This window comes from Amblyomma mixtum, chromosome 1 (assembly GCF_055824585.1).
Source record: "Amblyomma mixtum isolate Tamu chromosome 1, ASM5582458v1, whole genome shotgun sequence".
Lineage (NCBI taxonomy): Eukaryota > Metazoa > Arthropoda > Arachnida > Ixodida > Ixodidae > Amblyomma > Amblyomma mixtum.
This window is the reverse complement of record NC_143012.1, coordinates 162,132,516-162,148,908: the sequence shown is the minus strand read 5'-3', so window position 1 is coordinate 162,148,908 and position 16,393 is coordinate 162,132,516. Positions and strand designations below refer to the sequence as shown.

General features: G+C 47.4%; 1 protein-coding gene across 1 annotated transcript in view; it reads left to right on the top strand.

Annotated features, from left to right (window-relative positions):
• LOC149369569 (uncharacterized) overlaps positions 1 to 16,112 on the top strand; it is a 52,309-nt gene extending 36,197 nt beyond the window's left edge. The window contains exons 8-10 of the mRNA XM_089575142.1: positions 9,970 to 10,060; positions 10,684 to 10,831; positions 15,300 to 16,112. Of these exons, the coding sequence (XP_089431268.1) occupies positions 9,970 to 10,060; positions 10,684 to 10,831; positions 15,300 to 15,370 (310 nt within the window). The 3' untranslated portion in view covers positions 15,371 to 16,112. The remainder of the gene's footprint in view (positions 1 to 9,969; positions 10,061 to 10,683; positions 10,832 to 15,299) is intronic.
• The last annotated feature ends 281 nt before the right edge of the window (positions 16,113 to 16,393 follow it).

Below are 16,393 nucleotides of genomic sequence, written 5' to 3'. Positions count from 1 at the left end.
GTCCAGCTCCCGCCTTTATTTTTTTTTAATTCTCCCTCGTACGGTGGGCGGACTCGACCAACGCATGAAGCGCCTTTCACCCAGTCCCGTGGCGGCTTGCCGCTCTGCCATCGGCGGAGTAATACGTAGTAGTCCGTAGTAGCAAATAGTTCGCGCATATTTTTATTTCTTCGGGCTTATTTTGCGGCTATATTATATGCGGATGAAACTATTTATTCATGGAAACCTAAAAAACAAAATAAAGCGAAAGCAAAGCCTCCACGGGACTGGGTGAAAGGCGCTCCACGCGTTGGTCGACTCCGCCCACCGTACGAGGGAAAATTAAAAAAAAAAAAAAGGCGCGAGCCAGACGTTAATTCGATTTAATTGGGGAAATCGGCCACATAGGGCAACAAGTCACTGTTTCTAAGAATGCTAGGAACGTGTAGATCGAGTTCCAGCGGCAAAAAGACAAGTTCAGAATCCTCTGCAGTGCACCTTTAAGCTCTGCCTTAATTAGGGGTATGGTGCGATCACTTATTGGGTTAATTCCGGCCTATGCAGAAGGTCTACTTTACATTCATGGATTCCTGGGAGCCGTCAGCACTCCTGGCACTATGGTGCAGCGGTTAAGCGCTGTGTCAGTGCCCTACGATGGCAGGTGCCTCCAGTGGTGGGCCTTGTGTGGGCCAGGTTGCTTTTCCCGAATGACCAATTATTAAATTATTAATTTAACTGCCACCTGCCACGGTGGGCAGGTTGGGATCACGCCACATTTCACATGACTTATGTGGCCGACCTGCCTCCTAGGTTGCTCTCTGGGGACCACCTGCCAGAGCCATGCCCGTGATTTTAGTCGTTGCCGCCGCCTTTCTCTCACTCCGTTGTCCGACAGTTACCTTTGATGTGCACGGCTCATAGCTTAGCGGCACTCTTGGAATAGACGGGGCTAAAGTGCTATTCCATGCTCCATCAGCGGCACTCGGTTTTTCTCGCCATTTACCTAGCGGTAGGTGAGGGATAGTTTTTTTTTCCTGCCAGACTGCGAGAGCATAGCTGTGAACTCAGTGTTCAAGAAACGTACGTACTGTGCATGCTCATTAGGCCGTCCTCATGCGAGGAAGTCGTCTTGGGATGTTTCATTGTCTTCTTCTGCCTTTAATTTGAGCTGTGGTTTTCCCATTACCAAAATAGGAACCAACTCAGCTGGTCCTCTTTGTCAATTGGGATGCGAGATTGTTTGCGGGACTATAGGTGCACCGTGCCACCACGTATTTGGTAGTAGGGGCATTCATTTACCTGGAGTTTGCGATATGCAGTCAATGCCCTCTTGCGTCCGTCGTCGACGCCATGGTTCCAAAGGCATCGTCCGCCGTCACGGCCAGCAACCTGTGTTACAGTGGCAGCATCCAGTCTTTCACCTTCATGTGCTGCGCCATATATCTGGGATCCATCAGAGTGGCTAAGTACTCGGCCGTCACGCTCAGCGACAACGGCTTCGAGTTCAGCGTGTCTGCAATGAACGGTGCGTGGGCGATAGAAAGCTAAATTCTAAGAATATGCCAGAAAAAGCTGTTTCTTGCTCTAGACGAGCAACGCTTAGGCGAGGCAGTGGCTAAGCAAATCAAGTATCCTGGCTTTGAGTGGCTGCAGCTTAAGTGCTGCCATCATTACCTTCTGATTTTCTTTTCTTTAGGGCAACTCCTCTTTTTTAGTAAGATATGTTTGCACAAGGGAGTTCCACTTGTTAAACGTTGTCCCTTCTACTCTGAGGTCGACATGGTGTGCATATGTATCAGTGCTTTCACGAGCTTCGCTGTTACCATTCCATAGCGAAGGCAGAGAGAAGCTTTGTCAGCAAGCGTTGTCTAAACTGGGAAAGCCTTGTCGGGCCTTGCCTCGTCTAAGTGCTACCATCTGGGTCGCTGTTCAGCACTGCGGTCCGTTTCCTGCGCTTCTCACTTTCTCGTTGTGCCGACTGTGCCCTAGATCTGAAGATGGAGGAGGATGGTGGCGACACCGCGGGCGCGCTGTTGGTCAGGCTGTCTCCCTCGGACATTTGTCGAGTCATGGCCCACCTGCCGCTGCTCAACGGGGCGTTCATATTTGTGGCCTTGACGAGGAAGGCCTTCGACGCTCTTAGTCGGTGCCTCGCAGTCTTGGAGGAGGCCCTGTCCCGGAATTGCACCACTGGCGGGAGTGACGACGATGATAACCTCTCTGACCGGATCTTGTCCCTCTTCACCTTCACCCCGTTTGGACGGCCGCAGAAGTTGTTGCTGAGGAATACCCTGCTGCCGGGCACCTTCTGCGAGATCGGCGCAGCCGCGGCCAGGAGAATTGCCCTTGCCAAAGGGATATTGCCTATGCATTGTGCCCAGGACAACACTAGCACTGGTGCACAGCCTTGTGGAAGAGAGGGGAATCGCAGCGGTACCGTTGAGGAAGAGCTGGTCGTCGATGTCCGCAAGGAATGCAGCAGGGCTTTAGTGTCCGTCAATTCGGTGGCGGATACATTGCAGTGTGGGAGAGACGATTCCAGGGACCTGAGAGAAAACGGCGCCGAGACGACACTGTCAGTCGTGCCGGTTAGTACAAGTCACGATGGCTCGGAAAAACCCTCTGCAATTAGCACCGTGGTGCCAGAGCCTTGTGAAAGTTGTACAGTGCCCCAAGTTGCGCAACTTCCCGTTGCTGTCCAGGCGGAGGACTTGCATTTTCTGTCCTGTACCCGATAGTCACTGCCGAAGGCTGCATTGGAACGTCTCAAACTCTCGCCAATGTCAGAGTTTCTAACAGAGCATGGGGCGAATTTTCGATCTGCCGAAGACAAATGTGCAATTTGGGTACACACGCATAATGACATAGACTCGCCTTTAACCACCGCCGCCACTGAGGGCCCTGTGTAATTTGGGGACAAATGCATAATAAACAGACTGGAGTGTAACCCCCGCCACCGCCGAAGGACTGACTGAGAGTCATATGTTTCGGTGTTGGGCTCATTTGCAAGATGGGAAGTGAGGAGTTCAATGCTGTGTCTGCATCGCAAGTTGAGAAAAAGTGCTCCTGCACATAGTTGCAAGAGAGCGAGTTAGCACTGGTGTACGTCACGGGCTCAAGCTTTGCCAGACCTCGAACATCTTGCTGTAGAACCCTACAGCCGGCGCCGATAAAGTGGCAGCAAATCTATGAAACGAATGATGCGTATTCGAAGAAAACGGTGCGTGCTCGACTCAGTATTGATCACGTGTGTATTTTCAAGTCTATAATGCTGCGAAACTTAACGTTGTCGCTGATTAATCTGCACTACGTGTATTGTCTTGACTGCATGGTTTGTGGACTTATATATGACTATTCGTTGCATATTTTGCTGACGCCAATTTTTTGGTAAAAGTGTTTGGCTGATCATCTGCAGTCTATTCATGGCAATGTGTTTATTCACGACTCGCGAGCATAGTGTTGCTGCTTTTTGCTCGATTAATGTTTACTTATGTGTGCAGCTGTATTCAGAAATGCAGTTTGGCCGCCTAATAATTATGTGTGGATGACTGCGGAAGCCTTACTACGATGTTTGCTGACAGGTCAATGCATGCAGTGTTGTAGAACTTTGAAAAAGTCAACTCGAGTGTTCTGCTCTGCGGTTTCTAGGAACAAGGTATTCTGCTTTGTCTTTAGCCCGAGGTTTAGTCAAAACCTTTGCATGTTCTGCCACTGTACAGCAATTCTGTCAGCCGTTATTTGTTCCGGTCCTCTCTCATGTCTTCCCTTCGAGTGTGCTGTGGTCGCTGGAGGTCTGTGATAGTTTGGTTGCAAGATGCGCCGCTATTGTACAATAACCAGTGGCGAAACGTTCTTGTCTAGTCATTGCGCAGTGAGTCCAGGGCAGACATGGAAAGGGCAGAAAACCTGTAGATTCTTTTCGAGACTGTCCTATTCGAGGTGGCTTGGGCTACGATTAGTGCGCGTGTTTTTTTGGGCTCATTTCAGGACTGCTTTCCGATTCCATATTCGCTGATGGCTTCTATAAAAGTAAGACTTTTGGCTACCATAGAATGGATACTAGTTGGGCGAGTTGGTACTTATTCATTTTTAGGTAGAAACAGCACGAACGGACAAAGGATTGAGAACGAGGAAATGCACAGACAAGCGCTTGGGTAACAGTTGATGTTTATAAATGCTTTTTTTTTTCATTGCTGAGATGGACAGAGCTTGTCACGTACAGTAATGTTAGGCATGTCTGTGCAAGTTCAAACCTGTCACGAACAATCCCAACATTTCTGCGTTGTCGCTAAAAACACAGCATTGTGTAGTATCTCTTGCAAAATGTTTGTTGCCCTATTGCTGTGATTTCCCATATCTAATGAAGAATATCTGCACAATGAGCAGTTTTTCTGCTTTCTTTTGATCAATGAAAGTGCTTCTAGTTTGTTCTGTGTGTGTCAGCGAATTTGTATGTCCATGCGGGCAACTGCCCCGAAGCGTTCCGAGGAAATAAATCTCACTTTGAATCGCTCCTTGAACCTGTTGGCCTCAGCCTTTAGCGCACACACTTGCAATGCGTCTGTTTACGAAACTGTGCACATGGGGTTTGGATTTTATATTGCTGTTCGTGAGAAAGCAGTATCTGCCTACAGTTATCTGCCTGCAGTTTCGGTTTAGTAGCTCTGTCAGCTCCTTGGCTGTAGACAAATGTCGTTCGAAGGTGTCTAATGCTGTGAAAGGTGTTAGAGCCTAACTCCTCCAGGTTTTGCATAATCATCGGTGTCCCTTCAGTATCAGTTCATGGTGTCTAAATAGTCATTAGAGAGTTTTAGTATAAAGGAGACTTACTAGCGTAGCTGTATATAGGATTACCAGGCACCTGCGCACGCGCAGTGACAGGGACGGGGCCATGTAGGCCACTGCGCATGCGTGGCAGCCGTTCGGTAACCCAGTATACATCTAAGCTAGTAAGTCTCCGCTTGAACTTTCTAATATGTGACAGTGCGAGGCACATTCTCGCGCGTCGTCGCCGGAGATCTTCATTTTGTCGTCCTTGAGCAGTCAGTGTGCGATAGTGTGTGGCGAATGACGACCAACGTGGGACAGGGCCACGTTCGCTCGTACCCGGGGGCACGGTATGCATGACGCATATCTGGCATCGCCATTCATGGAGCAGCGCGCGCGCCTGCCAACTCGTGCCAGTTCTGCGCCTCTCCATAAAAAAAAAAAAATTTGGTTTAATCTGCTGTGCCTTGATTACAGTCAGCTATGCCAGTGCAGTCACTGATGATGGGATCTCCAACTGCATAAATTTGTCCGCCATATATTTTCTTTCCTATTCCAATAAACTGATTCCGATTCTGCAGGAATGCATGCGTGCTGTTCTATGTTTTGTTATCAGGTGTACACGGGGAGTGTTGTTATACTAAACAGTCTTGTGCACTCGAGTTGTGGTTTCGGCTTGTTGGTTTTGTTGCATGGCTAGAGGGAGCAGCGTGAAAACACAAGGACAAACACAGAAGCTAACAGAACAGGCATCGAAGTACCAACAATTTACTGAGAGCGATGAGTAAAGTTTTTAAATGCTAGTCAGGACCGATGTGACTCGAGAAAACCATTTACAGCGCACAAAACAAAGAAATAATATCAAAGCACCATCCATCAATTGCCTATCAAACGTTTGGCACGTGTACAGCAAGAATTCAAACTCAGCAGACACAGTGAGCCGCAACCAAGACCAGTTGAAGAAAAGCAGCGACGAGTGGCAAAATTAAAGGTGCAAGCCAGAGCAGTGTCAAAAATGAAATGTAAAGTCAAAAGGAAAACTTAACAGGGACAAAAACATGTCTCATAAATTCACAGGTAAAAGATAACAAATAAAACATTGCTAACAAAGATAACAGAACAGAGCGTAAGCTAAGTCATAACAGCGAACATGAGAAAAATTGAACCAAAACGAACAAAAAAAAGGAATAATGAAAAGGCAAATTCAATACATAAACACAAAAGCTGTGCTAAAATTAACAACGTTCTAGGGAACCACATTCCTTGTCAGTCAGCAAAATAGAAGGGGGGCACACACACACTCCCCGACTTTGGCAATCAGCAGAGCCTGTACCTGCTGTACAGGCTGTGTGTGCAGATAAGTGCTTCTAGTTTGTGCAGCTGCCGCCGCATGGTACTGGGCACCAAAAACATAAAATCTTTCCAACCGATTACGATAACATCTGTTACACACAGGCTGGCAATGTAGGCGGTGAACTTAAAAATGCAGTCATGGGTAGAAAGTATTAAGATACTCGGAGAACTTCAGAATGGTTTTTCAGAAGGGGTAGATGCTTAGATGATAGCCTGTTCATGCTTACCCAATGCATAGAAGTAGCCAAAGCAGAAAACAGACCTTCCTATCCCGGCCATAAGCGGTGCATATGACAATGTGAAAAGGGAACTTCTATGTAACATACTAAACGATGAAGCTATCGGTCATGAGATATTTATTTCCTACAGGAAATATACAGAGCAATAAAGTTGAAATTACCGTATTTTCCGGTGTATAAGACGCGCCTTTTCTTCAAAAATCTTGCTGGTGCGTCCTATACAAGGGTGCGTCTTATATGCGAATTTTTCGGCTTTTGTTTTACAGTTCAGAAATTACTCAGGTTCAAATTCAAGCTTTTTTCACCGGAAAAATATCGCTACTAATAACGCGGTTGTAACGCGGCTATAATACGGGGACCGCCATGCGCAACTTTTTTAGGTGCACTTTATCATGAAACGGCGGGGATGATGACTTCCGGGATCATAAACACGCGGCCGTATCGGAGGTCCCAAGCAAAAGTAATGTGAGATGCCAAAAGATGGTGACAATCGCGCTTTTCGCCATTGTCAAGACAAGCCAAGACCAGCCGGCATTTTTTTTTAGTCTCCCTTTGCAACTTTGTTTGCACAACGCACGTACTACGTACACTGAGCAAAGAGAATGTTTCAGCTGCATTGCCTCCACAAACGGGCAAACTTTTTGATAGCGCATCCGAAGATGAAGACTTCGAAGGTTTTAAGTAAAAATAAAATGTTGTTGTGGACATAAGGAGAGTTCTTCCGGTTTTTTTTTTTTTGCTAAAACGTGGGCGGGTATGGCAAGAGTGTTGCCTTATTGATCACTTAGCGTTGCTTAAGAACTCACAGGTACGGTGCATTTCACGATGGTCACACAAGCATGTTTAATTAAGCCTCACTAGCCTAACTGGGTAAACTGGGGTGCGTCTTATACACGGGTGCGTCTTATATACCAACTTTTTCAATGACAGCCTGCATATGTGGCAGGTGCGTCTTATACAAGGGTGTGTCTTATACACCGGAAAATACGGTACATGGGAAGGGATAGAACTACAACTGTTGAGGCACGCATAGGATTAAGACAAGGTTGTCCTTTATTAGCACTCGTGTTCATGCTTTATATAAATGTGGTAAGGAGGAAGTATAGAAGGAAGGATAGAAGGAAGTAATCGAGATTATAATCTGTTGTTGAGATTAGGCAGCAAGGTCATGAAGCAGCGACTCCCCGGTTTAAAGTATGCAGACGATATTGTACTGTTAGCAGATAGTCAGGATTATTTGCAAACTCTGTGAATTATGAAGACGAAGAAGACGCTCTAGGTTTCAATTTTAGCGCAACGAAGTCAGGCGTGATGATTTTCAATGATACAGCTGATCAGGTGCTTACAATACAAGGCCACGAAATACCCAAAGTGGCCGAATACAAATACCTTGGGATATGGCTAAACGAAGGGTAGATATACACGAAAAAGCATGGACAGTCTCTTAGGGCAAAAGGGCGAAGAGATGCCGGGATAATGAAACATAGAGCATTATGGGGGTACAACAAATATGAAGTACTAAGAGGTATTTGGAAAAAAAAATAATGGTGCCGGGGCTTACTTTTGGGAATTCGGTTATGTGCTTAGGGGCAGAAGTTCAGTCGAGATTAGAAGTAAATCAGAGAGCTGTTAGAAGATTAGCACTAGGTGCCCACAGCAAAACCACAAACGAGGCAGTACAGGGGGATATGGGCTGGTCATCGTTTGAAGCACGGGAAGCTAAGAGTAAAATACTATATGAAGAACGCCTGAGGAAATTGGACGATAACAGGTGGGCAGCTAAAATACAGAAAGAGCGTTGACTCAATGGCAGAAAAGAACTAGGAAACTAACCTGTAAGTATGCCAACACGAGGACGAAGAAAGAAAGCATTAAATGATAGGATAAAAACACGGAAGTTAAAAATTGGATTAAATCAGTAATATGCTTCAATAATTAATTATCTAAGCATAGTGTAGAACTGTATCAATACTGGAAAAGGCAGATCAGGATGGAATTGTTCTATGATAACTCAAGAAGCAGTGCCCTACTCTTTGAAGCTAGGTCAGGGCGTCTTGAAACACGCAGCTACAAAAAAAAATTTAACGAAGATGATGACACATGTGCTGTGTGTGGTAGATCTGTGGAAACAATTGAACACCTCATACTCAAATGTGATGGTATCCATCCGGATGTCGATGCAGGCGCAGTCACTCTTCCTGAGGCCCTAGGGTTTAAAGATAACAATGGTCATGTAAATAAATCTGCAGTGGAAGTCAGCAAAATGCGATTGTAAGGTTGGTGGCTGAAAAGCAGAGATGTGGCATAAGGTTAGAAGTGTAGGAAACCGTAGGTAAAGAAGATGGCGAATCTTAATGAGAATTGATGACACAGTTGAACAAAAATAAAGAAATAAAAGCTGAGCATGGTGGCAATTGCTGTCACCCCGTTTCGAAGGGGGCGCTCCTATCTTCCATCCGTCCATCTGTCCGTCCGTCCCTAACGGTCCCTAACGCGTCATTGAGCAAGATTCGCCGGTCAACTACCTCGTTGAGCCGCTCGCCCCCTCATCGGATCGGCATCGTCGTGGGCGTGAAATTGTCCACGCCAACCGCCTGAAGCCTTACTACGACCCCCAGGTTGTGTGCTCGCCTTGAGTCGCCAGGATGGCTCCTTCCGTGCTGGAGGTTGATTATAATATAGCAGGCCAGTGAGGGCCTGTGCAGGCAACCGCCCAAGAGGAAAAGGACGGTTGTGGCCAATGCGTGAGACCTTCTGCTGAACTGCCTTTTTGATCTAACTCGACGTCACATTGACTCTGCCTTGATCGCTGCCTTGACGCTTCCTTCGGGTCTTCACCGAGAACTCCCCTGGCACCCTTACAATATATATATGTATATATGCTTTAATAAGGCTCTGTATTTTCCAGAGAGGGCAAATGAACGATTGGCAGCAAATGACTATAGCTCCCTGAGGAACTGAACTCTCCAGTTTGTTGTACCGTGCTATTTCATTTTGGCGCTTGGAAATGAGGACAGATGGCGTAGCGACAAAATTCACTTGTCACTCCCTTGTAATGGCCTTTTCCCTGCCTCTCTTTTACACCTTTAATCGTTTTGCCTTTCAGAGCTAGTAAAATACACCATTTGATGGCCTGCTTGGACCCACAAATATTCGGACGTGTAGCCCAGTTTGGGGAAATCCTCGTTCTTAAACGGGGAGGCAGCAGGTTCTCTATGGTTCTTGTTTGCTTTTTTTTTTGTCCATGGCACATGGTCAAAACGTGGGTTGATAACACCTTTGAGCGCCGCAATAGCAAAAAAAAAAAGATTCCTTACTGTGGCATCCACCGCCAAGTCTGCGTCAGCAACTGCCGCAGTCACTGACGCTGCTGCTCCATGAAAGGGAGTCTTAGCGCAGGTAGTATCTGCTGATGGAGCACAAAGACATGTGCGAGCCTCCAGAGTGCTATGCTGTCCGGTCCCCGAAGGGATACGTATATTGGCTTGCAGCCTACGTATATTGGCTTGCAGTGCTAGCCGTCATTGTCACTGTCTCTGCGTTCCCATGTGCCCGAAGTGCCTCATCGGAAGCCTCGAAGGGAATGGCCCCCGTGTTCACTGTGTTGCCCTGTGCGTGTCCTTCTCTGCAGAGAGCCCCCCGTCAGGTACCACAACAGCCCCGTGCGCAAGAAGGCCGCCCGCCAGCAGCTGCCGGCCCACGAGTGCAAGGAATGCCAGGAGGTGAGTGCAGGTGCTCTTGCGGTCATCACACTTGGCGCTTGCCTTTCTTTTCGCTGCTTCTCTCGCGCGCCATTGATTCCTTACAAGAATGGTGTTTAGAGTTTCTGTAAACTCCTTATAGACTGTACTGCCTTGGTATAGATATTTCCTTTTGTCTGTGCATAGTTTATTGACCGAATATAGACAGAAGGCTACTAAACGTATATGTGGCCACAAATCTATAAAGTTTATAGGATTTGTACTGTGTATTGAGAGTCTGTATATCGACCGTTCAAAAATATTTTTGTGAGGGGTGGCAATGCTGATTTGAAGCACGTCCGCATAGCCTCGCCCCGCGACTGACATTTTAGTAGATGCGAGCTTATTCGTCCAGCTCAGCGCTGTCCTTGACGTGTTTTTATGTGACGCGGTCGGCTGTCCGGATTCTATAAATTCCTTGACTAAACCGTGAAAGAAACTGGTCTCTCTACGACTCTGTCGCACCATGTAAATGCTGCTCATGGCTTGAACCTTTGGGCCTTGTGGGGTTGAGTGTATGAAGGTTGTTGTATTTGCAAGAGTGCAGCTGCTTTGGTAAGCAGCTTTGGTGAGCAGCTTTGGTGACAAATTGCTCGCATTCGCAGTTCTACGACCGGCTAGCGCTGCCGGAGGCCCAGAGGAAAGATCTGCTGCGCAAGTGTTCTCGCCACCGGGCGCTGTACGCACCGCCGCCGACGCCCGACCATTTCTGGGAGCTGGACTTTCCCGACACGCAGGAGTGCCGAGAGAGGGGTGAGCGCCCTTTCCGGTTTGGGTCTCCTTCCCATTGTTGCACCCACTATGGCTGGAGTGTCCCGGGTGCCCAGGGATGTCCACAGCAAAAGTGGTCATCGAACTCTTACCTGGGCACTGTGGTTTGGGAGACACACGTGTGACAGTGTGTGTGCAACTCTGTTAAATTCTGCTGGCCGCCATGGAATTAGCCTCAAGCCTATGTCCTGGCATTCAAAGAGCCCAGCGAGCATAACAGTTTTGCTCTGTGGTGCTTTGGAGCTCAGCCCATGCGACAGGAAGTGCTTAGTTCCGTTCGCGCGTTGTGCGAAAAAAAATATAAATGATTTCTTTGGCAAAGCATGTACATAGCTGGGTGTTATGACATTGGCAGTGCATAGCCTCAACGTTCGTGGCTATTTGCTTTCTTCTTGAGGACGCTATCATAGCCCGTATTTGGTTGGCCTGTATACCGCATGCGTTGATTCCGGGGTGAACATGAAATAACTGAAGAAGTAGTGCATCCTGAGGTGTCCTTTCATTCTTTGCTCGTTTATAATTTAAATGTACTCTAGCACACATGCTGTGACAGCTTACTGTAACAGCCTAGTGGCCCCGTTCGCCGTTGTGTCTTGTTGGGACTGGGTTAGCGACATTGGCTATTCCAGCTTGGTTGTCGTGCTCGACAAAACGGAGATGTGAAGTTGCAGGAAGACGAAGAGCTTTATGTACAAAAGGCTACATGTTGCAGGTTGTGGACAAGAGAGCTCAAACATGTTGGCGGTGCTTTGTAAGAGTAGAGCCGAAGTTCCCCAGGACCCCCACATAGTGCATATGTTAGAACGTCACGTGAGGTAGCCATGGGGAATACCTAGTCAGGGGGACCACCCACGATCGAAGAGCAGCCTGGCGCAGGTTTGTTTACGAGTCGCGCAAGCGGTACCTCCTGGGTGGGATCCCAGCTTTCTGGGAACGAGCACTGCGCCAGTCACATTCTTTCCGTCGCTGGGAAGGTGGTCCTGGAGTCAGGTCTTGGCCGTGGCGTGAACAGAGCAGTCTGAATGCACGTCGTAAACAAAGTTCTTGTGCGGCTGGCGCCCATTGTCCGGTTTTTCTTTCTAGTCGAGATCGCATTGACAGCCATTAACCCACGAAGCGTAGGCTGGAGTGGATCCACTGTGCAAGAGGCTGTTTTACGGTAGGTCTGTCACTTTGGGCCATGCGTCATGATAAAATTGCAGCACGGGCACAGCAGTATTCAGATTTCTCTGGTCTGCTTGGCCTTTTAACGCCCCACAGAAAAAGAAGGCTAAAGAAAAACATTGAAAAATGATCATCGAAAGTATGCTTTGAATGACGACTGCATATGGGTGTGCTTGGCCAGAACTGGGATCTCGGCGCACCGGCGGAGCCTCTGTTTAGGGTGAAGAAAAACTTTGCCAATTTCCTTCACTATGATTGCGCAAACATCTGCTGCGGACATGGAGACTCATGTGCTTGGCAGCTGTGGCTTACATGGCCGAAAATCCTGAAAAATACTGCACCGCCACAGAGTCATTCGCTGACTCAGGATTGCATAGTCATCACCACCTTATAGACCTTATGCAAAAATGCTGCCATCTACAGGAAGAAAACCGAAACGAGCAAGCGACGCTATGTTGGGGCCTTGTGGTCACGGAGTCAACGTAGCCGCTAGGTGTGGACCATGTGCGATCGCTTTATTTTAAGTTTTAGAGAGAAATAATGAGCGACGAGTGGTCCGTGGATCATTCTGGGTTGCCGACATTTCCAAGCGACTTCGCAGAAACCTATTATGTGTCTAAGACGCAGCCGGAAAGGCACCGGCAGCGAAGTTACAGATTCACGACGGCGTCGTATGTCAGCCTGCCGATGTTGGCTCCTGGGAGGCAGCGGTTGGGAAATTGGACAAGGGCAAGCTTTTGGTGGCTTTTGTGTTTTGTTTGGCTTGGAGAATGCAAACAGTGATGGTACAGCCGTGTCAGTTAGCATCCTGCGCCCACTAGCTATGTTCCTCAGGAAGTCATTTTCTGTGAAATGCTTTGAGCAGATGCGGGAAGTCGCAATGTTGAAGGGGGATCCCTCTTTATGGCGATTAGCCATGCTTTGCGCATCTTCGGCTCATCTGGGATGCAGTGGAAAGACATCTGCAAAAGAAAGACGCACAGTAAAATATGCTGTATATCTGGAAATAATTTTTTCTGCATTTGGCTCAATGCATGCTTTGCTCAACATCTTGTTTACATTGGAACTAAGAAGAGATTTTGTAGTTATGGTCTTCTGAAAACTGCTGCTTAATGCACAATTGCAAGATAACTTCGTGTACCATGCTACAGTCAGGTTAGTTATCTGAAATAAGTCAGAATAACAATTAATCGAGCATTAGGGTTGTTATGAGCTGTTTTCAAATTTGCATAAAGCCTAAAATGCCTGGTGATAGCATAGCCACCTGATCAACCCATTGTGGTGGCTCAGTGGCTAAGGTGTTGTGCTGCTGAGCCGAAGGACGTGGGTTCGATCTCGGCTGCAGCGGCCGTTTTTCTGATGGAAGCGAAAAATGAAAACGCCAGTGTATTGGGGTTTTGGTGCACGTTACAGATCCCCAGGTAGTCAACATTAATCCGATGCCCTCCACTACTGCACGCCTCATAGCCCAGGTGTGGCTTCGGCGAGTTAAAAAAAAAAAAAAAGACCTGAACATCTGTGTTGCTCGCATTTCTGCGGCCTATGATATTAGGTATTCGGCAGAGTGATGGCCTGACCATGACTGCCGACGCTGCACTGTGGGTCACACCATCGGTTGGAAAATACGATCTTCACAAAATACGCGTCGATCGAACAGCCGACCACGAACGGTAAATGGTCTATTTACGCTGCCTATTGTGTACGCTAGTTACTGACATGGGCTACGGAAAGGTCCATTGCGGATTCGTTCGCCTGTGACACTTCGCAGATTTAAAATTGCATAAGACTTGCATAAAAGCAAACCGAAGGTTCAGGATAAAAAAAAAACGGGTACATGAAGCCGAGCGGCAGACGCAAAACTAATCTCGTGTGAGAAACTACTAGCTGACCGACGCAGTGCGCCGTAACTGCTAGCAGGCAGGAGGGCTCCTCGGCGAATACAAGATAAGCAAACAGCCCACTTATTAGCCTTTTTAGTTCTGTAAATGTTATTTGTGTTGTGACTTCATCTACAATCTAATTATTAACTCTTTAAAAGCACCCAACACCCGCAAGAGGCTTCCCGCTGCCTCGCATCGTGCTCCAGGCGAGAGATAAAAAAAAAAGTGAATGAAGCTAATGCCCTTACCTTGTTTCCTTGGTTATCCTTGAGTCCTCCATGTGTATAGCAATGTACAGAGCAATATTTGGGCATCTTGGACGACGATAAATGCCAACATACGTGTCGCTGTTCCCGTACTGCCATATACTACGGTATCCGGAAGCCCCCAACATGGCAGAAACGCGCGCGGTCAACGCAAGGGGGCGCCAGTTTTTGCATAAGGTCTATTGCCGAAGCTGAACATTGAGAGAAACTAGATGTGCGGTGTGTGCCACCTCTTCAATGGGCAGACGCGGCTGCGTCAGTTAAGGTGATTCACACGGTGAATGATGTCGTGGCTGAATCCATGATTTTATGACAAGTCAAGGGACCGTCTGCGTGCTGAAAGTATACACACGACGGATGAAATGGCAGATCCTGAAATGAAAAGTGGCCTTCATTTTCAGTTACATCGTCCGAGGGCACGAGTTGGTCAACTTGAATCCGTGACATCATGTCACCTGTGCAGCTCATCCTCGAGACCAGTGATTCGGTCCATCGTGTGTATCCACCTTCAGGGAATGGGAGTGAGCGCGCGTCTCCCCTTTCTTCGTCACTTCCTCGCCGCAGAGGAGGAAGTTCCGCTGTCCAAAAATGGCCGACGCCACTTTTTCTGGAACATCGCTTTGTGACCGCTGTTCAAGGAAACAGCGTCCGCTGGTCTGCATTTGGGGCTTATGTTATGTTGAATGCACATTATGCACTAGCTATCTGAGCTATGGTGACATCTGGCATGCTTATTTAATGTGTGCACTGTGTGTGATGTTGTTATGTGCATGAACAAGTAATCTGAAGTTGCGACTACATGTGGTAGTTAGTGTTACTCAGTAGTGGTGAAGGCTGAACGGTCAGTGCCAGGTTGCAAGTGCCAACATAAATGTTGTGATCTGGTGTGGTGCATAGTCAAAAATATCCTGTGCCGTAATCGAATGTTTTGTGGTCTCTGGGGCACTGTTTTGCCTTAGCACGGTAGGATAAATATTATGGACACGGTATAGTGACATATATGTAAGAAGAAAATCTGCCTTCCCTCTGTGGGGTGTGGGAAGATGACAGCCACAACTGCACTTCTTGTGCTGCCTATCAGTCGGACGTATTATCCTGGGAGTGGGTAGATGACTTTCTAGAACTGTGCCCGTTTTGCAGGTTACCTGAACGCGACTCAGAGGTACGTCTTCGGCTCCAAGGGTCTGCGCAAGGACGGCGGAGACAAGTGAATGTGGAGGACGCTGTCCGCCACCGCAGCTACCGTTGTTTGGAAACGCGGAATTTGTCTTCCAAGATGATGCGGACATCGCAGACAGGGCGGTGACGCATCTCCTTTCTGCAGAGGCATCCTTTACTGCTTGCACCTACCTCAACGCGGGAAAAAAAGAAATGGATGGGTGGATGAAGCCTTGTAGCTGTTTGGAGGAAGTGTGAACGGTTTTGCTTCCTCAGCTGGTGAAACTTGTTCGTTTAGTGTAGGTACTGTGATTTTTAATTTGACTGCCTTCCCGGAGCAGGCGTTTTCATACTTTCTGACAACACCTGGAAGTGGTGCTGTGTGTAAGATGACGCTCTACGAACTTCCCTTGTGACATATAGTAGTTGAATTCATAGTGTCGTTAGTGTATAAAATCTTCACTTCCAATAGCCAGTCGCAGACATGGCATGCAAAGGCAACAACCAGTCTTGCATTATCCTCCTGGCTGTCACTTAATGCTCTTACGTTCAACTAGTCTCATCTAGAGGCGCCTAACTGAATACTGGCAGGCCTGATTAGAAGGTGCACATTTTTGTTATTGATATTCACAATTTTAGAACTGGCATTTTAGCTAGCAGTGGGAATAGCAGGCTGGTTTGCATGGCAGTAAAACGACATAGTATTTATACAGTACGATTACTGTGAGGTGCCCTTGTGTCAGGCGTAACGGTTTCTTTATTTGAACAATTGTGAATGTGGCCAAAAAATTAAATAAAAAAGAATCAGGTGTGCAGAGCTGTCGGGCTTCTGTGAGTTGCATGTCCAGGCAGGAATATCTCCGCTCAATGTATATTTAATAATCTCCGCTCAGTGTATATATAATATCAATAAAAGTGAATTGAACGGGGCACCAACTTTGACATTTTCTTCAATTTTGTCTCACCGTGCTCGCACCTTGCTTGCTGGGAGCTGATGGCTCTGAGGCTGTTGCGTACATTTTAATGCGCAAGCATTACTAGTCCGATTACCAGAAAAGCTGATGACGTGTGTGTGT